The sequence below is a fragment of the Natator depressus genome, chromosome 21 (genome assembly GCF_965152275.1).
Source record: "Natator depressus isolate rNatDep1 chromosome 21, rNatDep2.hap1, whole genome shotgun sequence".
Classification (NCBI taxonomy): domain Eukaryota; kingdom Metazoa; phylum Chordata; order Testudines; family Cheloniidae; genus Natator; species Natator depressus.
This window is the reverse complement of record NC_134254.1, coordinates 17,381,649-17,406,946: the sequence shown is the minus strand read 5'-3', so window position 1 is coordinate 17,406,946 and position 25,298 is coordinate 17,381,649. Positions and strand designations below refer to the sequence as shown.

General features: G+C 50.3%; 1 protein-coding gene across 1 annotated transcript; it reads left to right on the top strand.

The window, feature by feature from the left end:
- Window positions 1-250: 250 nt before the first annotated feature.
- GNAT2 (G protein subunit alpha transducin 2) lies at window positions 251-21,446 on the top strand. Its single transcript, XM_074936442.1, has 8 exons — window positions 251-368; window positions 5,018-5,060; window positions 8,877-9,018; window positions 11,059-11,216; window positions 12,793-12,921; window positions 13,242-13,371; window positions 20,579-20,732; window positions 21,256-21,446. The coding sequence occupies exons 1-8, from the start codon at window positions 251-253 to the stop codon at window positions 21,444-21,446; spliced, it is 1,065 nt and encodes a 354-aa protein (XP_074792543.1).
- The last annotated feature ends 3,852 nt before the right edge of the window (window positions 21,447-25,298 follow it).

The window sequence follows — 25,298 nt, the reverse complement described above, 5'->3', positions numbered from 1 at the left end:
GGGGCAAGGTGAAGGGCTCCCAGGCTGCCTTCGTAGCAGTCTCTGGCTAGCAGCTGTCCGGCGTGGAACTCCAGAGCCAGCCTGCGGCGTGCAGCCCTTCTCTGGTGCTGTGCGGGGTTGGGCAAAAGAGATATATTTTTTCTCTCTCTCTCTCTCCCCACCCCGTAAAGGGTGAGTGACCTAGGGTGAAGAGCTGGAAGAGACAGAGGAGCTCGAGGAGTTAGAGGAGCTAGAGGAGGAAGACGCCGAGATGGGAAGTGGAGCGAGCGCTGAAGATAAAGAACTTGCCAAAAGGTCCAAGGAGCTGGAGAAGAAACTCCAGGAAGATGGAGACAAGGAGGCGAAGACAGTCAAGCTGCTGTTGTTAGGTAAGCATGGGAGCTGGGCAACACTGCAGCTTGCCTGGGGCACCCTCAGCTCCTCGGGGTGGATCCAGAAATGAGCGGGCAGAGAAGTGGTTCTGTACCACTCAGAGCTGGTCTCCATGCATGTAATAAATGTGCAGTCTGCAGAGAATGGCCCAGCAGGGGATTCTGGTGATTCGGGATCAATGCAGGGTACGAGGGGGATGGTTAACCTGTAGTTCTCTGTTGGCTAAGCAGAGCCTGGGAAGAAGGCAACCCCCAGATGAGACATGGTGATGCCAAGCTAGGGGAGGTGGGGCAAGAAAGGAGAAACTGGGGTTATTGTTGCTGGGCCTGAGGACAATCAGTTTACGTGAAGGGATTAGAAAATGGCAGTATCTGCTGGTGGCCAAGGGATGGGAGACAGAAGAGAAGAGAAGAGGGAGCATGAAATGCAGTGCAGGACCAGGGCAGGAGGGCTTGGTCTGGCTGTTTCAGTCCATGGGTTCAGAGATATGGTCACCCTGGGTTTTTTGTTGTTGTTTTTCTCATTTTTTTCCAACTGAGAGGAGGATCCGTTCCTAAGTAGCACCAGATGGGCTCACATTAGTTTGATGACTTCCTAACTGAAGCGATTAGCTGGGATACAGAGATTTCTCAGCCAATCGGATGTGACAAGAGGTCACAAACACCCTCTTGAGAGAAGCCTGGGTGAAGGGGGCAGCACCTCAGTAGGGATTAAAATCTATTTGTAATTTTCCAGAAGGGGCGGTAGGGGTGGAAATAGGAATGCTGTGGCTGGTGTCACCACTTGGTAACTACATACCTGGGTCTTTCAGCATCGGGGGGGGAGGGCTTTGGATTGATTTGGTGACTCACCAAAGGCCATGTGTGAAAAGGGAATTGATCAGAGAGTCATTGTTCTGGCCAAAAATGACAAGCAAAGACATATATGTAATGTTTCACTTCACATGAGAGTTTAGTGGCTGAAGCATAGGACAGAGGATCAGGACACCTGGGTTCTAGCCCCAGGTCTGCTGCAGCCTCCCTGTTTGACCCACAGATTCCCCATCTGTAAAACAGGATGGTAGTATTATCCCTACCCCCACGCATACTGTGGGTGAGGTGTAAGGGCTGGATCTGGCAGCAAGGCTACTGTGGTGAGCAAGGCAATGCAGGATCAAACCGCAGCTCGTTAGACACTGATGAAGCACTTTGAGATCTCTGGCCTAGAGAAAGGCAGAGGGTGATGGTGACTGAGTCTGTTACCTGCTTGTTGGTAGAAAACTTCATAAGCAGTGTGAATAGAAAGGGCTGGACTTTATTTCTGAACACACTGATTTTACCTGACTACTAAAAGCCTCAATTTAGCCGAATATCCCAGTGGCAGAAGGGCCTGTGCTCTGAGTCTGCATTACTGAGTCACCAGCTGGAGGCTTCACAATTCTGCTGATCTCCGAGCTGCAAGCTGAAGCAAATGGGGTGATCCCACTGCTGGACTAGGCGCCTCTCTCAGCCCTTTTACAGGCACTAGACCATGAGTGGAATATTGCAAACAGCAGAATACTGGGGCAGGTCTCACTGTCAGCCCAGCACTGCTGAGGCAAGGGAGCCTGCTAGGAGATGCCGAAAGCACGCACGGTTTAGTCCTTCTAAAGCAGTGATGGAGCGGGATTCTCCAGCCTGCTCTTGTTCTCCTACAGCATCCCCTCTCCTTTCCCCTGGGCTCCAGCTCAGAGCACAGCTTCCTTTGGGCCTGTGCTGCCCAGTGAAGCTGCTGCTCACTCTGGCACATGGCAAAGTCTGGGGCACCCAAATCTTACAAGTGTGCACATAAAGTCAGCTAGAAGGGGCCCTGCTTGGTCACAGCAGGGGCCCAAGTGTCTTCTTCAAGGCAGCTGTGGGGGAGGCGTGAGGGATGGATAGGTCCCAGGGAGGGGACATAGGAGATGCAGAAGGTAGGGAGCAGGTGCTAGGGTGAAGGTTAGGCCATTGGATGGTCATGGGTGGGGGGAAACCCCCCAGTTACAGGCTCCTCCAACCCATCTCGGCTTAGTGTCACAATCAGCGAGGGTAATTCACCACCACCCTCTTCCAGTCAAGATCAGATGTCTCCTCCTGAAAGAAAGGAGCTCACACTGAAGAGATGGGATCAATGCAGCAATGTCTGGCTGAGGTCTCTGGCCTGGGCGTGGCATCAGCTCAGACTAGATGCACACAATGGTCTGAGGGGCCACCAAGTTGCACCATTCCACCCAGGAACTCATCACTGGGGGGTCAGTCCTGGTCTGCAGCTCAGGGTGCCCTAAGCCACCCTCCGTGATTCCTATGCTCGCCCCCCATGCCTGGAGAGAACTCCAAGCCTGCGTCAGAACCGTGCCAGAGTGAAGGCAGCAGAATAAACCCTTGCTCCAGAGGGTGACTGGTGAGGGTTTAGGAAAGATGGCACCTGAGCGGAGAACTGAGATTGAGGGTAGAAGCCCCTGCTGGAAACCCAGCCTCCCACCCGGCTCCTACAAGCAAAATGAGGCCAGCAGGGCCGTCTCAGCCCAGAGCCACCCTTCGCAGCTCCTGGGGCGAATGCTCCCTGGAGTTCTAGGTTACAACGCGGCTGCCTTGCCGCTCGCACTGCAGGGGCAGGAAGCCTGCGTCTGACTCTGCGCAGCACCGCAAGGTTCATCCAGGTGACGGCAGGGAGGCTGGGATCAGTGTGATTAGGCCCTAATTCTAAGCAGCTTCCTGGTTTGGAATAAGCTGCTTAAAACGATAAGATGAGGCGATGCCCGGCACTTGCAGCCGAGAACTGAAGGGCAGGCGATGAGAATGGAGGCAGGAGAGAGGAGGGGGAGGTTAAGAAAAGCAAAGCGCGGGGCTGGGCTGGGTGTGCCCAAGGGCTGAGGCCCTTACCATGCAGGGAATCCCAGCTCCAGGCTGAGTTCAGGCTGCCCGACATGGTCCTTTCTACCCTGCTGGGGCACAGTATGATGGTCCCAGCATGACAGACACACGGGCCCGGCTTGCTGTGTAGGGTTCCACTGATGGGGGGCTTATGGAGTAACTAGGTCCCCTGACCCCGTAGCAATGACAGGTCCTTTGTGCCAACAGCAGCTGGGGACATAGCTCTTGAGTGCCCCCCCCCCCCCCCCCAGCAGCTAGCCTTTGAGCACTGCTCATGGGCTCTGGAGGGAGGGATCTTCAGCCTTCCTGGGCCAGGGAAATGAGTCAAACCAGGGGGGAGCCTCTGAGGAATAAAAAGGGGGCATGAGCAAGGCACAGGGGGGTCTCCCTAGGCCTGAGAAAACTGTTCAGGCCCTGCTGACTGCAGGGGTGGATGGAGGCTGGAATGTTCCCCTGATCCACCAGACCAGCAAGGCTCAGTACTGAGGAGCAGGTGGGACAGGAGCCAGAGCAGAGGGCTCAGTGACAGTGCATCACATAGTCTGCAGGGGGGTTAGGTAGATGGAGGGGGGCGCTTGCAGACTTAGGCAAGGGGGTGTGGAAGGATGATGGAAGCTGCAGGGTATTGCTCTGGCAGATGTATCCTGGAGGTGTGAGAGTAGTGAAGGATCTGAATACCAAGCATCCAGACAAGAGCTGGGACAGGAGAGTTAGGGCAGCCAAGTAGTGGAGGCTAGATACCCTTATCGAACTACAGGGCTGGAAGGGACCTCAACAGGGTACCTAGTCCATCCTCCCATGCTGAGGCAGGCCCACCCCAATGGCTATAACCTATTTTCAAGCCCCCTGGCCTCCCGAGCCCACCTGTTCCAGCACTGAACTTGCCTTGCAGGTAGAAAGTTATTCCTAAAAAATCCAACCTCAGCCTCCCTGGCTGCCAAGTAAGTGGATTGCTACTTGTCCTGCCCTCGGTGGCCAGAGAGAGCAATAGATCGCCAGCCCCTTTGTTCCCCCCTCAGCCTTCTTATCTCTAGACCACAGCTGCCCGTTCTTTCCTCATCTCCTACCCTGCGAGGCACAAGAAGGTTTGAACCCTGGGCAGGGAGACAGGTTTGGGCTAGAAGCACCTGGCCCAGCTTCCACACAGTGAGGCCTTCGTGACTTGCGGCTGGCTGGCACGGAGCCTTCCCAGGACTGGCTCGATGCCGGGGAACAGCGGCAGTGCAGGAAAGCACAGCTGCCCCACGGGCGCCTCCCCCTTCCCAGAGCCCAGCTCATCCCGCTCAGGGCAGGCATGCATCAGCACACAGTGAGGGGAGCTGAGCACCTCGGGGGGGGGGGGGGCGCTGAAGGGGAGAGTCCAGCTGGTTCTGCAAAAGCAGGTTCAATCCCTGGTTCTTAGACACCCAGTTTGACCACTCCCTCAAAACAAGGCCTTTCCCTGGGCTGGGCTCTTGATGAGCTCTTGGAAGCCCAGGGCCTGGATCAACTGACCTGTTTGATCCACATTAATATGCCACTAAATAACCCTGCACTAGAGAAATCCTTTCGTGCTGCACTGTCTGAGGGGCCAGCCTCAGAGAAAGGTGCAGGGGGGACAGAAGTGAAGTGCAGGATAGATGCTGGATCTGAGCGCTGCGGATCCAGGTCCTTAAGCTGGTCCCAGTGCCCAAGGATCCGAGTGCTCCAGAGCTGCTGTCCCCTTGAAGGTGCACGCGTCTCTCTCTCTCTTTCTGAATGCTGGCACTCAAACGTTTCCTCGGGCTCTTTTCCAGGTGCCGGGGAGTCAGGCAAGAGCACAATCGTCAAACAGATGAAGTGAGTACCATGGTAGGGCTGAGGGTTAGCTGCCCAGAACACAGCCCAAGGCAGTTTCCTTGTAGGAGCCTAATTTGGGCATGAATATACTGTGATTAACCCCTACACTGCTGCTGGGCCAGGCTGCCTGCCATCTGGCAATAGCTTAGCAAGATTAATAAAAATGGATTAAACAACTCAAAAATAGCACCTGCAGTTATGCTGGCGAGCAGGAAAAGGTGCCCAGTTCTTCTGCTTCGAGGCACGAACTGATCAGCAGCTGGGGTCTCTTCATGTGCCATCTCAGTTACAAGTGATGGGTGGGGGTGGAAGTTTCATTCCTCCCACATACCTCAAGACAAGGAGATCGGCACAGACAGACAGCAGATCTAGCATCACCGCACCCGTGCCCTGTGGAACGTCCCAGGGAGTGGATGGAGTATGGGAACATCCCATGTGAACTGTTGGCATGTGGGGTACTGGTGGCAAGTTCATGGCCAGCCATACCAAACACCAGGTTGCAAGTCTCCGGGAACAAAGGAGGAGGAAACCACCACACCCCCTTTGTGCATTGCTCCTTGCTATGCTGTGTCACTGACGTTAGCCCCGGGAGGGGTGGGGGGCAGGGAACACAAACCATCACGGAGTTACACAGGGAGCAAGTGAGCTCTATGCATCAGCAGAGTCCAGCTGCAGAAGGTCCCATGCGATCTGACCTTCCCCTATGAATCTGAGGTTCTGTCATGGGCAGAGCCATGTGTGGTCAGTCCAGGAGCCAGTGAGCTAATCCATGCCATGGGTCTCAGACCGCTTTCCTTTCAAAGCTGGTACCCTGGTCTTCATGGAGCCAGCCGATGGAGGGAGTTCTCTCATTGCATCTGGGCTTGGCTGCAAGGCACCTGTGTAGATCACAACTGGCCCAATTGTGAGTTGGGCTGAATGCCAGCACAGGGGCAGATGGGGTGTAAGAAACTCCCTTTCTCCCCTGCATGGGGCAACACATTGTCAGACACTGCTAGCAGATGCCACTCAGGGCGCTCCCCTCCCACAGTGTGCAGCGGTGTGGTTCCTCAGCTCTGCACCAAGGGGAAAGTCAGCTATGCCAGGAAAACAGCAGGCATTCCAGCCTAGGAGTAAGCAGGGGCCAAGCTGGCACATTTCAGTCATAGAATATCAGGGCTGGAAGGGACCTCAGGACGTCATCTAGTCCAACCCCCTGCTCAAAGCAGGACCAATCCCCAACTAAATCATCCCAGACAGGGCTTTCTCAAGCCTGACCTTAAAAACCTCAAACAAAGGAGATTCGACTACCTCCCTAGGTAACGCATTCCAGTGTTTCACCAACCTCCTAGTGGAAAAGTTTTTCCTAATATCCAACCTAAACCTCCCCCACTGCAACTTGAGACCATTACTCTTTGTTCTGTCATCAGCTACCACTGAGAACAGTCTAGATCCATCCTCTTTGGAACCCCCTTTCAGGTAGTTGAAAGCAGCTATCAAATCCCCCCTCATTCTTCTCTTCTGCAGACTAAACAATCCCAGTTCCCTCAGCCTCTCCTCATAACTCATGTGTTCCAGTCCCCTAATCATTTTTGTTGCCCTCTGCTGGTCTCTTTCCAATTTTTCCACATCCTTCTTGTAGTGTGGGGCCCAAAACTGGACACAGTACTCCAGATGAGGCCTCACCAGTGTCAAATAGAGGGGAACGATCATGTCCCTTGATCTGCTGGCAATGCCCCTACATATACATCCCAAAATGCCATTGGCCTTCTTGGCAACAAGGGCACACTGTTGACTCATATCCAGCTTCTCGTCCACTGTCACCCCTAGGTCCTTTTCTCCAGAACTGCTGCCGAGCCATTCGGTCCCTAGTCTGTAGCGGTACATGGTATTCTTCCGTCCTAAGTGCAGGACTCTGCACTTGTCCTTGTTGAACCTCATCAGATTTCTTTTGGCCCAATCCTCCAATTTCTCTAGGGCCCCCTGTATCCTATCCCTACCCTCCAGCGTATCTACCTCTCCTCCCAGTTTAGTGTCATCTGCAAACTTGCTGAGGGTGCAATCCACACCATCCTCCAGATCATTTATGAAGATACTGACCAAAACCGGCCCGAGGACCGACCCTTGGGGCACTCCACTTGATACCGGCTGCCAACTGGACATGGAGCCATTGATCACTGCGCGTTGAGCCCAACAATCTAGTCAACTTTCTACCCACCTTATAGTCCATTCATCCAGCCCATACGTCTTTAACTTGTGGCAAGAATACTGTGGGAGACCGTGTCAAAAGCTTTGCTAAAGTCAAGGAACAACACGTCCACTGCTTTCCCCTCATCCACAGAGCCAGTTATCTCGTCATAGAAGGCAATTAGATTAGTCAGGCATGACTTGCCCTTGGTGAATCCATGCTGACTGTTCCTGATCACTTTCCTCTCCTCTAAGTGCTTCAGAATTGATTCCTTGAGGACCTGCTCCATGATTTTTCCAGGGACTGAGGTGAGGCTGACTGGCCTGTAGTTCCCAGGATCCTCCTCCTTCCTTTTTTAAAGATGGGCACTACATTAACCTTTTTCCAGTCGTCCAGGACTTCCCCCAATCACCATGAGTTTTCAAAGATAATGGCCAATGGCTCTGCAATCACATCCGCCAACTCCTTTAGCACTCTTGGATGCAGCGCATCTGGCCCCATGGACTTGTGCTCATCCAGCTTTTCTAAATAGTCCCGAACCACTTCTTTCTCCATAGAGGGCTGGTCACCTCCTCCCCATACTGTGTTGCCCAGTGCAGTAGTTTGGGAGCTGACCTTGTTCGTGAAGACAGAGGCAAAAAAAGCATTGAGTACATTAGCGTTTTCCACATCCTCTGTCACTAGGTTGCCTCCCTCATTCAGTAAGGGGCCCACACTTTCCTTGACTTTCTTCTTGTTGCTAACATACCTGAAGAAACCCTTCTTGTTACTCTTAGCATCTCTTGCTAGCTGCAACTCCAGGTGTGATTTGGTCTTCCTGATTTCACTCCTGCATGCCCAAGCAATATTTTTATACTCTTCCCTGGTCATTTGTCCAATCTTCCACTTCTTGTAAGCTTCTTTTTTGTGTTTAAGATCAGCAAGGATTTCACTGTTAAGCCAAGCTGGTCGCCTGCCATATTTACTATTCTTTCTACACATCGGGATGGTTTGTCCCTGTAACCACAATAAGGATTCTTTAAAATACAGCCAGCTCTCCTGGACTCCTTTCCCCCTCATGTTATTCTCCCAGGGGATCCTGCCCATCAGTTTCCGGAGGGAGTCAAAGTCTGCTTTTCTGAAGTCCAGGGTCCGTATTCTGCTGCTCTCCTTTCTTCCCTGTGCCAGGATCCTGAACTCGACCATCTCATGGTCACTGCCTCCCAGGTTCCCATCCACTTTTGCTTCCCCTACTAATTCTTCCCCGTTTGTGAGCAGCAGGTCAAGAAGTGCTCCGCCCCTACTTGGTTCCTCCAGCACTTGCACCAGGAAATTGTCCCCTACACTTTCCAAACACTTCCTGGATTGTCTGTGCACTGCTGTATTGCTCTCCCAGCAGATATCAGGGTGATTGAAGTCTCCCATGAAAACCAGGGCCTGCGATCTAGTAGCTTCTGCGAGTTGCCGGAAGAAAGCCTCGTCCACCTCATCCCCCTGGTCCGGTGGTCTATAGCAGACTCCCACCACAACATCACCCTTGGTCCCTGCACTGCCTCTCCTTTGGGCTGGAGGGCAAGGGGCCAATATCTGTGCTGCAGGGAGAGGACGGGCAGGGGAAGCAAGGCTGTGATCCCCGCTAACAGCTGTGCTTTATTCCCCTCCCCCCACAGGATTATCCATCAAGATGGTTACACGGAAGAAGAGTGCCTGGAATTCAAGTCCATCATCTATGGCAACGTGCTGCAGTCAATCCTGGCCATCATCCGAGCCATGTCCACGCTGGGGATAGATTATGCCGAACCAGGGCGAGGGGTCAGTACGCTGCCCCTGCCATCACTAGAACATCTGATTGGCCCCTGGACAGGGGAAGGTGGAGGAGTGGGTGGTCCCCACGTGTTCGTCTGTTCGAGTGCCTGCAATTCCCAGCGATATGGGCTGGGTATGGGTATGGGCTGGATGAATGCACTATAAGGTGGGTAGAAAGCTGGCTAGATTGTCGGGCTCAACGGGTAGTGATCAATGGCTCCATGTCTAGTTGGCAGCCGGTGTCAAGTGGAGTGCCCCAGGGGTCGGTCCTGGGGCCGGTTTTGTTCAATATCTTCATAAATGATCTGGAGGATGGTGTGGATTGCACTCTCAGCAAATTTGCAGATGATACTAAACTGGGAGGAGTGGTAGATACGCTGGAGGGGAGGGATAGGATACAGAAGGACCTAGACAAATTGGAGGATTGGGCCAAAAGAAATCTGATGAGGTTCAATAAGGATAAGTGCAGGGTCCTGCACTTAGGATGGAAGAATCCAATGCACCGCTACAGACTAGGGACCGAATGGCTAGGCAGCAGTTCTGCGGAAAAGGACCTAGGGGTGACAGTGGACGAGAAGCTGGATATGAGTCAACAGTGTGCCCTTGTTGCCAAGAAGGCCAATGGCATTTTGGGATGTATAAGTAGGGGCATAGCGAGCAGATCGAGGGACGTGATCGTTCCCCTCTATTCGACACTGGTGAGGCCTCATCTGGAGTACTGTGTCCAGTTTTGGGCCCCACACTACAAGAAGGATGTGGATAAATTGGAGAGAGTCCAGCGAAGGGCAACAAAAATGATTAGGGGTCTAGAGCACATGACTTATGAGGAGAGGCTGAGGGAGCTGGGATTGTTTAGTCTGCAGAAGAGAAGAATGAGGGGGGATTTGATAGCTGCTTTCAACTACCTGAAAGGGGGTTCCAAAGAGGATGGCTCTAGACTGTTCTCAATGGTAGCAGATGACAGAACGAGGAGTAATGGTCTCAAGTTGCAATGGGGGAGGTTTAGATTGGATATTAGGAAAAACTTTTTCACTAAGAGGGTGGTGAAACACTGGAATGCGTTACCTAGGGAGGTGGTAGAATCTCCTTCCTTAGAGGTTTTTAAGGTCAGGCTTGACAAAGCCCTGGCTGGGATGATTTAACTGGGAATTGGTCCTGCTTCAAGCAGGGTGTTGGACTAGATGACCTTCTGGGGTCCCTTCCAACCCTGATATTCTATGATTCTATGATATGCAGGAGTCCTGGGAGAAGCTGCTGCTGCTGAGAGGAAGTTTGTTCCTTCTGAGCCCCCCGGGGAAGGGGGGGGGGGAAAACGGACAAGTGGCGGTTGGTTCACTGGTGTTCGCTCGAGCTAGTGTGTGAAGAATAGCAGTGTGGACGCTCAGGCTAGCTGTGTAAGTCCAAGCCCATCTGACCCCCTGGGTCTAAGGTCAGGGGGCTAGTCCGAGCCCAAACTGCAGCATCCACAGTGCTATTTTTAGCATGCTTGCTCAAGTTTGTCTACCAGGACTGGGAGGCTGTGGTGTAGACAGAGCCTGTGTGTCTCATTCACTCCTGCTAGTGCATGCCAGAAGCCACTCGGTCGGCAAGTGGCAGTCGCCGGGTTCCATTTCCTCGTGATGTAGATCGGAAGGGAAGGGCAAGACCTCCAAGTGTGGGAGAGAGGAGCTGTGGGGAAGGAGAGTCTAGAGATGAGGGTCCTGCTCCTTTCATTATTCGCAGAGGAACGAGGAGTTTGGTTTTCCGTTGTTTCAGGCACCATGCTGCTATGGTGTGTTGCCGTCTACTGGTTAAGGAAAGCATTCTGGGAGCAGCTTGAGTTCCCCACTCCCGGGCCTGGGCAGGTAGGATTCTGGATATGTTTCCCCACATTCTCTGGGGAAGCTGTTCTTGAAAATCAGCAGGGTTGGGTGGGGGTAGAATTTAAATTTCAAAATCCAGATTAAAATCCCTCAAAACATGACCCTGTTCAGATGGGCCCAAAGCAGGTCTGCCATTCATGCCCATCTCTGGCCCCAGCCTGCTCACCGGCTCTGTCTCTTACAGGATGATGGGCGGCAGCTGTGCAATTTGGCAGATTCCATCGAGGAGGGCACCATGCCCCCGGAGCTAGTAGACTGTATAAAAAAGCTGTGGAAAGATGCTGGAGTCCAGGCCTGTTTTGACAGAGCAGCTGAGTACCAGCTCAACGACTCCGCTTCCTAGTAAGTCTGTCCCTATGACCCAGTCATTAGGAAAAGCACCTGCCAGACAGCGAGACCCTCCAGGGATGGGCACGCACTTATTGGGACACAGAGGGCTCATCCATCGTTGGAGCTTAGTACCTTGAATCGTCCCCTTCGCTGATGCTGAAGGGACTGATGTCTTATGGAGCAGGTACCACCACCCTCTACTGCCACGTAAAGCTACTTGGACTCAGCTTTTCACCAGCAGCCAAGGGGAAGGAAAGGAGAAATTCCAGGTAAAGGGGCCAATCTGCTCCCTTTGAAGCCAGTGGAAGTTTTAGCACTGAGTCCAAGGAGAGCCTTGTCCATCAAAGGAAGGGTACATGCCCCTTAAAGGGCATTAGAAGACAAGCAAGAGAGACCAGAATGGCTTTGAAGCATCAAGTTGCATGCACGCTCCTAATTCACTATGTAACAAGTGAGGTCCTCTGTGCTCCCACTTGGCCCAGAATGCTCCGGGTGAGATAGAGAACACAGGGGATTATCCCCCATGGCCTGGATAGTGTTACTGTGTCAGACAAAGCCCCTAAACACCACTGACATGCGACTATCACTGCCTGCTGGAGGGGGGCTGCCTGCCCCTCGTCACCACCATTACTTGACTCTGCGCAAAAACCCTGTTAAACCCAGCCAACCAAGCGATGCTGAATTCAGCCTAGTTCCTGTACCCTTAATTGATGCCACATGCCAGGGTATGTCAGGCCACCAATCTGTCTCATGTACGATACAGGCTGCACTGTCTGAGGCCAATGAGCCTCAGGGCCAAATGCTGCTTCTGCTCACAGTAGCGTAAATCCACTGAAGACAGTGGTTACTAGACACACGCTGGTGTCAACACCATCGCAACTTGTCCCGTCAGGTTAGTTAAACATAGTTCTCAAGGGCCCAGAGCCGTGGCCTGGCACAACGGCTGCAGAGCAGAGGCGTGGGCACATTGCAGGGAACGCTGCAGGGAACACACGTCATTTTTCACGCCGCTGATCCAAATGTGGCCACTCTCTGACCTAATAAACCCCGGCCTGCCATGCAGCTCCCTCGCAGGCTGCGGCAGCTGCACCGTCCCATTCAACAGCAGGATGGAGGAGCAACTGTGGATGCTGGAACTTAAGGTTACGGGCTTTCCAGACCACAGCATTAATGGAGCTGCTCCATCACCTCCCCCCAGCAGGGTCCACCTGTCTGTCTCTGTCGGTTGTCCCTTGTCTTAGGGTTAGATGGTCAGTTCTTTGGATCATAGCAGACCCTGCGTGTTCAGCACCTGGCACAAGGGGGTCATGGCCCACGCTCCTAGATGCTGCTGCAATGCAGGTGAGAAGGGATGTGCACGTTTTGACCCTGGTTAGTCATGAACTGAGATTTTCTTGCTCTACAGTTGGGCTAGAAAGAAGTCCTCTCTCCCTCAGGCTAGCAGAATTGCTTGGACCTTCCCACTGTCCTCTCCTATGATTGCTAGCTCACTGATAACCCCTTACCCCAGACCTCCTTCCCCACACACGATAGCTATATTCCCGATCCCTTAGGGCTGCTCCCAACAGCTCTCTGCATTCCTGCCTAGCTACCTGAACCAGCTGGATCGGATCACAGCCCTCGATTACCTGCCCAATGAACAGGATGTACTACGATCTCGAGTGAAGACCACAGGGATCATAGAGACCAAGTTCGCCGTCAAAGATCTTAACTTCAGGTGAGCATATGTGCACGTGTGACCCTCTCCCCTTTGGTGGCATCACCGACCCAGGTATCCTGGCCAAATTCCAGCTGGGATAATCTTCCTCACATCCTATCCTAAACGGCACGTTTCTTGGCTGGTGTAAATCTGCAGAGCGCCATTGCGCTGTCAGTTGACACCAGCTAAGGATCTGGCCCTCTGCACTCATATACAGAGCTGCCACATCCTACTGGGCAGGGGCTGGGTTTCTGCGGTGGGTGCTGGGACTGCCTCTGTGTTCGGTGCTCTGGTTGGGAAGGGGCTATCTAACAACAGCAGAATTACTCCCTCCACAGGATGTTTGACGTGGGAGGACAGCGGTCAGAGCGCAAGAAGTGGATCCACTGCTTTGAAGGCGTGACTTGCATTATCTTCTGTGGAGCCCTCAGCGCCTACGACATGGTGCTGGTAGAGGATGATGAAGTGGTATGTTCTCTCAATCCCTAGCTGCTGATGGCACCGAGACCTCTGTCCTCTGCCACCAGAGCACAGCTGGGCAGCTGCTCTCCCCGTTTTCAGAGCACCAGGAAACGGACAAAACTCCCAGCTCAGCTGGGTGACATCTGAGAGCCACCACCCAGATTTTAAGAAAATAGCATCTCCCCAGCACAGACACTTGCTTGGTGTGAAGTGCCTGTATTGCCCGGAACACAGGGAGGTGCAGGCAGGCAACAGAGCCATGAAGAGCCTTGAACGTCAGCTCGTGGTTTACACTGTGCTGCTCTGATGCAAATCCAGGAAGCAAAATAGCACTTGCCTGACATCAGATTAACTCATGTCTGAAAATAAATGCCCCTCTTCCAGCCAGTGCAGCTAGCAACTAAAACCAATTCAGGTAGCACAGTGACATCCCGTAGCTGGTTAAGGCAAAGGATATTTCAGTGGGGCTGCCCAATGGCTTGCCTTTCAAGAGGGCATGAGAAATCAATAGAAGGAAGATGGGCTTGTGATTAAAGCACGAGGTATGAGAGCTGGATACTGTTCCCAGCTCTGTTCCCTGTGTGACCTTGGGCAGATCTCGGATGCCTGGATTTTCAGAAGTACCCACACTCCTCGCTGATTTCAATAGGCGTGGCGGGTGCTTGGCCCCTCTGGAAACACACACTCAATTGTTCTGCAGCTTCCGCCTCTGTCAGTGAGGGATCATAGCCCCTACCTCTCAGGGTTAGCATGGGGCTGAATTCAATGGAACATCTGTAAAGCAAGCGGAGGGCCCTGGACGGCCGGCCTGGCATTTTTATCCTCAGCCCTATCTCCCTGCTGCAGAGCAATTGGCACATCAGTTTCAGAACCTGTAAACTAGGAAGTGAACGTGGAAAGTCCAGAGGAGAAATTGGGAAGGGCTCAGACGTGAGCCACAAGCATGGAAACCTGCTTCATAGCAAGAAACTAAAGATGCTCAGTCTGTTTAGTTTGCCCGAGAGAAGGTTAAGAGGTGACTTGATCCCAGCCCGGAAGCTCCTGAGCAAGGAGGTTTCCAATGGCAGAGGATCTTTAATCTAGCAGACAAAGGCAGACAGACCCAACGGCTAGACACATGCAGACTAGATAGAAGGTGCACATTTTTAGCAGCCAGGATGTTTAACCGTTAAGACAACCTACCTGGGCACATGCTGGCATGGGGGGCTTAGAGACAAAGCGCTGCAGTGCTTAACAGCTGCTCAGTGGAATCCTCAGCCCCGGGTCAGGGGCCCAGGCTCCCTATACGATGCATTGGGAGAGCTGGGTAAGAATGGGATTCACAGAACCCAGCAATCTGAGCAGGGAGCCACCTAAGCTGGCCAGTAGAAGAGCAGGGGCTTGGCATTGCCTCAGTGACCTAACTCCATGGGGTTGGGATGCCATCCCCAATAGGCAGAATACTCACCTGGCATGTGGGAGATCCAGCTTTGAATCCCCACTTTAATCCGGAGCAGGAACTTGGACCCTTGTCATCCATCTCCCAGCTATGTGCCCTGAGGTGTATTCCAGGGCAGGTCTCTCTCGACCTCTCCTGCTGAAGCTGTTCTCCTTTGTCTGAAACACTTAAATCGCCCTTGGAGCAGGGACGGGACCCTGGGTCTCCCAGGAGGGTGCACTAACCCCTGGGCTATAGTCTCTCTCTCTCCGGATCAGTGACTATTTCACTATTCCACATAAGGAACAGCTTCGCCAGAAGAAACGGAGACACCCGCCCCAGAGCATGCCAGAGCCTGACAGTCAGGGCACTCAGCTGAGGTCGGGGAGACTCAAGTTCATGTCCCTGCTCTGAATGAAGCAGAGAGGGATTCAAACCTACATCTTCTAGGTGAGTGCTCGAACCACTGAGCGATTGAATACAGGGTGAATCGGAACCATATGTTGTGTGGGTTAGCATGCTCCGAGCATGACCATAAGATTGGGCACAGCAAGCGAGGCAGGTGGGGTAACACCTCGCTTGAGGATCGGGCCAGGCAGCTCAGAGGTCTCAGGAATTAGCAGCTTTGCACATGTCCACCAGTGGAAGCTGAGGAATTTAGGCACATGCAGGGTTAAGCAGCAGGTGAGTGGGGGTTTGAGATCTAAATTCCTTTGTGGATCTAGCCTGGAGTCTTTAAATCAAAATCTCTTCCTAAAAGTTCTGCGATAGCTCAACCATAAGCTATGGGTCTGGGTGCAGGAATCCCTGAGTGGGGTTCTCTGGCCTGTGCTGTGCAGGTCAGACTAGATGACCTCTTTTGTTTTTAAAAGGTATGTAGCTATGTAGGAACTAGAAAAAGGACAACAGCCAAACAGCATGGCCAAGACTGCAGCTTTGAGAAACTCTAGGAGAATTACCACATCCTGTGTGGGGACAGAACAAGTGAAATCCTCGCCCTGCTAACGTCAATGACAAAGCTCCCATTGACTTCACGGGGCTAGGGTTCCCCTCAGTCAGTGGTTGCCCTGGTTGCTGAAGGTCAGATGTCAGTGTAGGGAGGAACTGAAGTTTATGAGTGACAAACCAACCAACAGGAAATGATGCCCCTGTATTGAACGTAAGTGCATCAGAGAGTCAGCGATGGCTTGCAGAACTAGCCAGGCAGCAAGCTGCAGCTAAACAGGTGCACCCATACCTGAAGAAATCCCTTAGAACAGTTGGCAGTTTTACCATGAAAAGCTATTCATAATTCTGCTGCTTATATGTGCAGTTACGTAACTGATGGATGGAAAAATCATTGTCCATTCACCCACTGCTTGCTCACTGTGTAGCAATGCAGGGGAAGGCAGCCACAGATGGGCCCAATCCACCCCACCACTCTGAACCTGGCTCCCAACTGCAGCTGGAGCCCCTCTCCAAGGGGCACCCTCATTACCCTGGGAAGCAGAGACAGAAAAAGATTTGTCCACCATAAACCCCAATCAGCTGCACTTGACTCCCAGTGCAATGCTGTGGCCAGAAAGGCTAATGCCATCCTGGGAGGCATCAACAGGGGACTCTCGAGTAGGAGCAGAGAGGTGATTTTCCCTCTGTAGTTGGCACTGGTGTGACCAGTGCTGGAACGTTGTGTCCAGTTCTGGAGTTCACAATTCAAAGAGGATGTTGATAAATTGGAGAGGGATCAGAGAAGAGTCACAACAATGATTGAAGGGTTAGAAAATATGCCTTATAATGACAGACTCAAGCAGCTCTATTTAGCCTAACAAAGAGACGGTAAAGGGGTGACTTGATTACAGTCTATAAATACCAATTTGGGGAACAAATATTTAACAACAGGCTCTTCACTCTAGCAGTGAATGGCCTACCATGAGCCAGTAGCTGGAAGTTGAAGCTTGACAAATTCAGGCTGGAACTAAGGCATACAATTTTTACAGTGCAAGTAATTAACCATTGGCACAACTGACCAAGGGTCACGGTGGATTCTCCATCACTGACCATTTGTAAATCGCCGGTGGGCTGTTTAACAGCTCCGCTCTAGGAACGATGCGGGGCAGATCTCTGGTCTGTGTGCTACAGGATGTCAGACTAGACGATCACAGTGGTCCCTCCTGGCCATGGACTCGATGAGTTTGTTGCCAAGCAGTTCCTACCCTTTATTTCCTGTCTTTTAACCAGTTACTGCTCTATGAGGACCTTCCCTGTTATCCCACAACTACTTAGTTTGCTTAAGAGCCTTTGGTCAGGGACCTTGTCAAAAGGCTTTCTGAAAATCCAAGTACACTATATCCTCTAGATCACCTTTGTCCACATGCTTGTTGACTCCCTCAAAGAATTCTAAGAGATTGGTGAGGCATGATTTCCCTTTACAAAAACCTGCGATGACTATTCCCCAACAAATCGTGTTCAGCTGTGTTTGATAATTCTGCTCTTTACTGTAGTTTCTACCACTTTGCTCAGTACTGAAGTTAGTTTTATCAGCCTGTAATTGCCAGGATTGCCTCTGGAACCTTTTTAAAAATAGGTGTTACGTTAGCTACCTCCAGTCGTCTGGTACAGAGGATGATTTAAGCCATAGGTTACATACCTCAGTTAGTAGCTCTGTACCTTCATATTCGAGCTCCTGGGTGAATCCCATGGGTGAATCCCATCTGATCCTGGTGACTTATTACTGTTTAGTTTGTGAATTTGTTCCAAATGTCCTCTATCAACACCTCACTGTGGAACAATGCCTGAGATTTGTCACGCAAACAGGGCCCAAAGAGGACTGAGGAGCATATTTTGGTTTATAACAGAGAGCCTTCCTAAATCAGACCACCACCACTCTTAGGATGATTTGTATTTCAGTAACTCCTAGCAGCCCCAACCAAGACCAGGGTCCCCACAGTGCTACACACTGCATGGACCAACAGTAGAGACAGCCCCTGACCCAAAGCATTGACCATCCGAACAGACAAACAGCATGGTGGAAATAATGAATCATCCTCCCCCTTGCACAGGTTGGGGCCTAAGAACCAGGGAGACTGAGACCTGCCCATGTTCACACAGGGAGGGCATGTGGGGTAGAGCACAGAACAGAACCCACATCTCCTCAGTTGCAGTCTAGTTCCTTTGCCCCAGGGTCTGATACTCCAGCTCCATCAGACACTGGTGATCTGATGCCCCCCCTGGCAGGGAGAGGGTTTTATCCATCTCTGACTGCTGGGATCCAACAGAGCATCCGTCCCGGTCATCTTGCTCTGGGACTTCCTTAAAGAGAAGACAAGAGGAGAGTGAACTCTAGGATCCAGGCTTGTTCCTGCAGTGCCAGTCATTTGGTTCCTGCAGGCCAAACCGAGGGCTGGTGGACTTTCACAGCAGCTCCCCTTACATGCTACTCAGCCTCCAGCTTCCTTGACCAAGAGTCTCTCCAGAGCCCCCATTTCACGTAAAAACAGCATCAAGGGAAAAATCAGAGCAGGCAGCCTGTGGGGAATGTTTCGGATGCCGCTAGTCAGGCAGGGCGCTGGCTCCATAGGGGCTCTCAGCCTCTCCTTCAAACACCACACAGAGGGTGAAGAGCAGAGAAAGCTGGCGATGAGGAGGCAGAAAACAGTAACAAGATGCCTCTGGTACTCTCTCCCCCTGCTATGAGCAGCCGTCTGAGGGAAGCCAGCTCATTAACACACCAGTAGCCCTCCTGCATGCAGATGGTTATCCTTCAATCAGAGCACCTACTTCTCTTCCTCCCTCAGGATGGATTCATGCAGAAGGGCTCCCTGGCCCTGCAGGTTATTAAAACAAACTGCTTTGGAGGAGGTTTGCAAATCAGAGAACATGGTCTACAACCTGTGGAGAGTTCTCTTTTTAGCAGACAAGAGACTATGGACGGGGGAGACTGAACTCCTCCCTCTCCTTCTCAGAGGTTCGACTCAGAAGGGACAAACCAGGGGGCAGCATTTTAGACTTTCACAAGATGCTGAAACAAGTCTCTACTCTGGTACCCTTCTAGACAAGCAAGGGGCATGAGAGACACTGCATGTTCAAGCCCTTGGGAGCAAGAAGAGAAGGAGGAAGAAATGCCTAGTGGCTAGGACATGGGAAACTTGGGTTTAATTCTCACCTCAAAGTTCCTTGTGTGACCTTTGGCAAGTCACCTAATCTACCCTATGGCTCAGTTTCCTCTATACAGTGGGGACAGGACTTCTCTGCCTCTGGGGTGTGTTGTGATCCATTGTTTTTGGGGGTGCTCATACTACCAGGGGGTAGAGTTAGAAGTGGCTTGTGATAGTGCCATAGCAGATATTTGGGCCAGCGTGTACTAGTTTTCTCAAGGAAGATCTTCCTAGCACAGCTGACTTGCAAACCCAGAGGATAAGAGAACAATCTTGCTTTGTGAAGGGCACTGTAGTGATCAGAAAGGATGATTTCTGCAGGGCTGGCCTATCCTAAAGCACCTGCAACTCCTCTTGTGGTTGCTGCAGGAAGACCCATAGGCGATGGCTCAGAGCACATACCCACTGCCATCTCCCAAAGCACTCCAAGAACTGGCCATCATTTTAGTAATGGGGTCTCAGCTCAGTTATTTAGACAGTGACTTCTCACATCTGATTCTTCCCCACACACACAGCCTGCCTTGCAGCAATTAGGAATCTGGCATTAGCTTTTGACATTAGGAGAGATTTACATTGAGGGTGCAGAGTGACAGAAGTCCTTCATTCTGGACTCCCCAGTAGCTGTTGTGAGAACCCATAAAAACAGCCAGCCGCCTACGGTGCGGCAATAGAGAGAAGTAGGGCTACTGAGCTACCTGGCTTTGAGGAGCAGGAATGTGAGGATTCTCAAGGCAAAAAGAATCCTCCAACATCTCTAACCAAGCAGTTCAAGACTTTCCTATCATTGGCCATTTTGATAAATATTCTCCCATAGAAAGCACCCACAACTTTCTCTTTGGCAACACTTGTGCTTGTTACAGCAAAAGAACAGAAGAGTTTGCAAAAGACAAAAGGTAAATCAACTTGCTGGAATGCAGTTGGTTTGGCTGCTGGCTTCTAGCCACTGTATTTGAGTCTGTACTTTTCTCCTCACTGCCGGGAGAACTTGAAGTTCAGCACCAGAATCTCTCAACACTTTGTCTCAAGAGGGCTTTATTAGCAGTATTATGGTAGCAGCTGGAGGGCCTTGTGATGGACCTGGGCCCCACTGTGCTTGGCACAGAACAGCCTCCGCTCTAATGAGGGGACAGTCGAGTGAATTTGTCCCCCTTGTACATTTTCAGTCATGGCATCATCTGAAAATTGAAGTCCTGTTGAAATTGCAAAAAAGCCACCATGAAAGAGTGCCGATTCGCTTTGTTTAAAATCCAGTTGGTCTAAAGCTTCTGCCTAGCCATAGAGTCCTTATCTGGGCTACGACAGACAGGAAACATCACGGCTTTATGACCAGCAAAGGCTTCACCACTGTAACAGTAGAGTGCTGCCCTCACCTTTACAGCTGCAAAATCTATGGAGATCAAAAAGCAAGTTCAATCAGCAGCAGCTCAGGCAATGGCTGTTGTAGAGCCTCAGCCTGTGTGAGGAACAAGCTTGAGTGGGAGTCGGGACTTGCACGTGTTAAGCCACAGAAACTTGAGTGGGGGGGAGAACTTTCAGTATGTGTTTGACCAAGCAAGGACCTGCCCGCCCCTACTTTCTGAAACCAGAATGAGCAGGGTCTTTACAACACAGCCCACCTCTGAAATTTCTTTACAAGTGATATGGTCTTTTTGTCTGTCTTCAGAACCGCATGCATGAGTCCCTGCATCTGTTCAACAGTATATGCAACCACAAGTTCTTTGCTGCCACCTCCATTATTCTGTTCCTCAACAAGAAGGACCTCTTTGAGGAAAAGATCAAGAAGGTCCACCTCAGCATTTGCTTCCCAGATTACGATGGTGAGTTGGTCTAAAAACTTTACCTCCCTACCCCATTTATGGTAGCGTTTAGGCCCAAATCATCCTCACCCAAGTTTTAAAAAAATCAAACCTGAGTAATTAATGGGAAGAAATGAGTATCACAAAAGGCACAAATGGATAGAAAATTATTCTCTTGGGAAAAGTCATTAGGATCAAGCTAGGTCTCTGCAGCTGGGAAAAAGAGGATCTGTATTAAGCATTACCACCTTTGGGTGATTTGGTAGGAACAAAGAGGTTTGACACAAGGCTGACCCACCCCAATAAAAAGGTCTGCTCGCTCTTCACCTTTTTGTAGAAAGCACACTGTCATTGCCCAGGGCTGTCACTCCAGTCCTGTTCTTTAACATGCATTTTATTCTCTCAAAACAACATGACAAAGGATCACATTTCCTCTGCTGGCCACAGATCCATGGGCTTTGAGGAGTTTCTAATTAGGACAGTCTCCCTAATCAGCAGCACTTATCAGCACTTATCAGCAGAGTTATTTCCTTCCCCCAAATAGGTCCCAATACATTTGAAGATGCAGGAAATTACATCAAGAATCAGTTCCTTGATCTCAACATGCGAAAAGATGTGAAAGAAATCTACAGTCATATGACCTGTGCCACAGACACACAGAACGTTAAATTCGTGTTTGACGCAGTCACGGATGTCATCATCAAAGAGAACCTCAAGGACTGTGGTCTCTTCTAGAACTCCAACTTTTGCAGGTACTGTAACTTCAAGCAGAGAACTAAAAGCCCCATTGTAAGTCACAATTTAGCCACTTTTACTACCAAACGGGCATTGTGAGGGGTAGGAGACAATTGGTCTGACTCCTCACCGATAGTTAGGGCCCTACCAAATTCACAGCTGTGAAAAACACGTCATGGATCATGAAATCGGATCTCCCCCATGAAATCTGGCTATTGTAGGTGGGGGACCAGATTTCACAGTGTTGGGCAGCTGGAGAGCAGCGGCTGCTGGCCAAGAGCCCAGCTTTGAAGGCAGAGCTGCCACCATCAGCAGCGGAGAAGTGACAGTGTCATGATATGGCGTTGCCACCGTTACTTCTGTGCTGCTGTTGGGAGTGGTGCTGCCTTCAGAGCTGGGCACCTGACCAGCAGCTGCCCTTCTGACACCGTGAAATTTATTATTTTTAAAATCCTATGACCGTGAAATAGACCAAAATGGACTGTGAATTTGGTAGTGATAGTGCACTGAGCTCTCTGGAAAACTCTGCTTTTTTGCCCTTGTAAGCAGCAATATTACCACTAAGCCACTGGTTCTCAACTTTTTCCATATGGGGACATCCCTCCCCAATCTGGGCAGTATCCTCCTCCTCCTTCATAGTACGGGAACAGCAGGGTGGTTGCGAGCACTAGCCACCCTTTTGAAGAGCCCATGAAACAAACTACTTAAACCCTGCCAGCCCCTGCAGCAGTTGATTTCCCTACTCGGCGTGTAGAAGGGGGTTTTTAGCTGAATCTAGCATGCCAAAGTGGGCTAGAGGGTCCAGGAGATGAGTTATGCACAGTGTTCTGCTTTAGACAGCCTTTTAGCTAGCCACCATGCTGTTTTTAAACAAACACTAATGTTATTTTCAGTTTATGATGTACGTTTGTAACAAATGCCCAGAAAATCTCTGAAGCATTCTCTGTCCACCCCCTGCCTCCAAAGCAACATCCACCCAGCATCCTCCAACAGTTTCCTGGGGAGCAAAATGAGCAATCTTGGAGCTTTCACTCTCCATGCACATGAACAGGAAAGCAGGGAAATTAAAGGCAGCCAGCCAGCTTCTCTGCAGGCACAAAGTAGCTTGCAGAAGGGCAGAGGGACAAAAAACACTTTGATTTCACCTCCGCGTTGTTCGCTGCAAAACAAAACAACTTTCCAATCAGAGCACACAGCAGTTGGTGAATACAGGCACACCCACTTTAAGCACAAAGGAAGATATTGTGTGATGACAGTAGCTTGGAAGGTTTATCGCTGTATTGGGGTTACAAACACCAATGAATACAGCTCTTATAGTAGTGGTTGATTAGATTGAGAATAATTGTTGTAAACTTTACTACCACCGTTGTATTTTCACACTTTGTTTGCTACTGTCTGAGCCAGATTCTCATTTAGATCAAGGCATGTTTATATAGCTCTGGTGTTCACGTAAATCAGAATCTGGCCCTCAATATTGATATTCTGCAGACATTTATGCATTGCATTTTGATTCTCTTAAAATGGCCTCCTAATTTTAAAGTTGTAAAAGTATTTAACTTTCTTTTCTCTCCCCTGCCACCTCCCTCAAGAAAAGAAAATGACTTCCACTTAGCATCACTGTTCTGAGGAGCAGAGCCAGAGGACTAAGCAAAAATTATTAAGAGGCCACACTCTAAGACCTGCCCAGCACATGGCTGCACGCCTCCAAGAACAAGCCATCCAGCAAGGCTAAACTTACTGCAGCCCAGTAATTTCCAGGGTAATTTCCTCATTTTTAATAAAATAGTTTCTCTGCAGTCTGTGTGCACTTTAAAACTGCTGCTTGAAAGAGATCCAATGTGATCTGAACCCAAAGAGCAAGTAGACTTCAGGACACCAAATGGATAACTGATACTGAAGTTTCACATCTCTGCACAGCTGCATGTAAAAAATGTATTATGAACCAAAATGGAAGAGGTGAAAGCAATGCTTTGTGGAATCCTAGAGAAAACCACCCCTCAACTATATTTTGTGGAAATCATTAAAAAAATCCGTAAGTGGGGTGGTCTGAAAGGTATTGCTGAAAGCAGACAATGGAATGGATTTAATTAACTCAAACGTAACGAATCCCTCTTTCCTCATGTTTTAGAAACTAACCAATTTACCAGTTGTAAATAAGCCCCCCAAGAATTGTGAAATTTTCAAACCTTCCATTGGACAAATTAACATTTGCAGTTCCCTGCAACTGGTGCAATTTGTCCCTACAGCCTTAAGCAGCTGATTGACTATTTCTAGTATCCAACTTTCTCTCTATATTAGATAGATAGCCTGGAAGGCTGATGAGTCTAGACCTGTTCTCTCTATCCATACAGTGTAGGAGTACTGATCCCAGCTCACAGGGTACCTGCGGCTGCTGAGACTTTTGCACATGTTGTCTCATTGATGCCTACTGTAGAAGATCACAGGACAGTAAGAGACAGCATTGTATTTATTAGAGTTTGGCAAACATTTCACATCTAGAAGGGGGGAGGGGAGAACAGGTCAGATATGAAGAGGAAATGGTTACTTGAAAAGATTCTCATTCTGCTATTTAGAGCTGTATCTGCTCTCATTTGTAAATAAATCTATGCTATTACTGTGTAGACAAGAAGGTTTCTTGTATCTTCTCAATGTTTACTGCAGAGAATCACTTACATGGCTTCAACTAAAGTGTAGTAAAACCAAAATAAAGAAATGTGCATGGAATGGCTGGCTGTCATTTGTTCTGGGCTAGCTGGTTTTAAAATGATGATTTCTCAGAGCATAAGTTCTTGATTCTGAAAACATGAACCACAGTAGAGCTCAGAGGCTGCAGCTGATTTACGTTCTCCATACTGGTCCTTGTCTTGTAACAGCTGCACACACACACCCCTCCCACTGCAACCAACAAGAGCGCCATGGGCACAGTGGCCACAGAGTCAAGCCAAGTGACAGTCTGGCCACGCTGTGGAACTTCCAGTCACTGCTGCCTTGGCTGGTTGTGTGGGTGCCATTTACAGTCAAGTTCCCCCCTGACCGCACTTTACCTTTAATAGTCTGAGGCTGCAAAGTGCTGAGCACCCTTGGTCTCACTGAAAGAAAAAAGAAATAAGCATTTATAGGCACAGCCCCTTGCAGGATCAGGCCCTAACTCAACAGTTCCTTCAGGTGGCACAATGTTGGCGTACGATGTTACTGGAGGGGTCAGCATGAATGTATGTTTTAAGAATGGAGTGAGCTACTCCTGGCATCACTGAGAAGCTGTAGTGAATCCTACAGGTCTGGTTAAAAGGAAAGTATGAGATATACACTGACAGTTGAAGGGGATTTCCCCATCAAAACAAGTCATTTACAACAACTACTGAATGCTGCCACTTATTAGGGATGTTATGCAAGGCACAGAGTATGGGGTAATGATAACTTGGACCAGCTGAGGTTCTTCCCCAAGGAGTTTCAAGTGCTAGCAGGGTAGTGGTGCCATACTTCCAGGCAAACATTCAAGCTGGCATGTATCCACCAATTGTTGATTGGCGTTGGGCATTATTTTTTCCATTGCATTCAAGTGAGGAACTAGGACTCTAGCTAGAGACTTGCCATCAACCTGTACATGTGATGAGTGACATGGGATGTCTGCTGATCTCAATCCAGGCCCAAGCTGCTGGCAGCGGAAGACAGCACTGTGCAAGACACCAGTTGGTCTAGAGTTCCTGTAGTCAAGAGTTAGTAGATCTCCGCTTAGTCCCACCCTATTCGCTACTAGCTGCGCATCTCATTCTTGCGAACAGACAGATGTGGACAGAGCACATAATACGGGAGCACATTTCCAGAAATAGCTGGAATAAAGTAGAGAAAAAG

Bases quoted from the DNA above. Each gene is read 5' to 3' on its own strand.
- GNAT2 (XM_074936442.1), top strand. From the start codon at position 251: ATGGGAAGTGGAGCGAGCGCTGAAGATAAAGAACTTGCCAAAAGGTCC. The intron at 9,019-11,058 runs GTCAGTACGCTG...TGTCTCTTACAG, and splicing joins ATGCCGAACCAGGGCGAGGG to GATGATGGGCGGCAGCTGTG. The intron at 12,922-13,241 runs GTGAGCATATGT...CTCCCTCCACAG, and splicing joins GTCAAAGATCTTAACTTCAG to GATGTTTGACGTGGGAGGAC.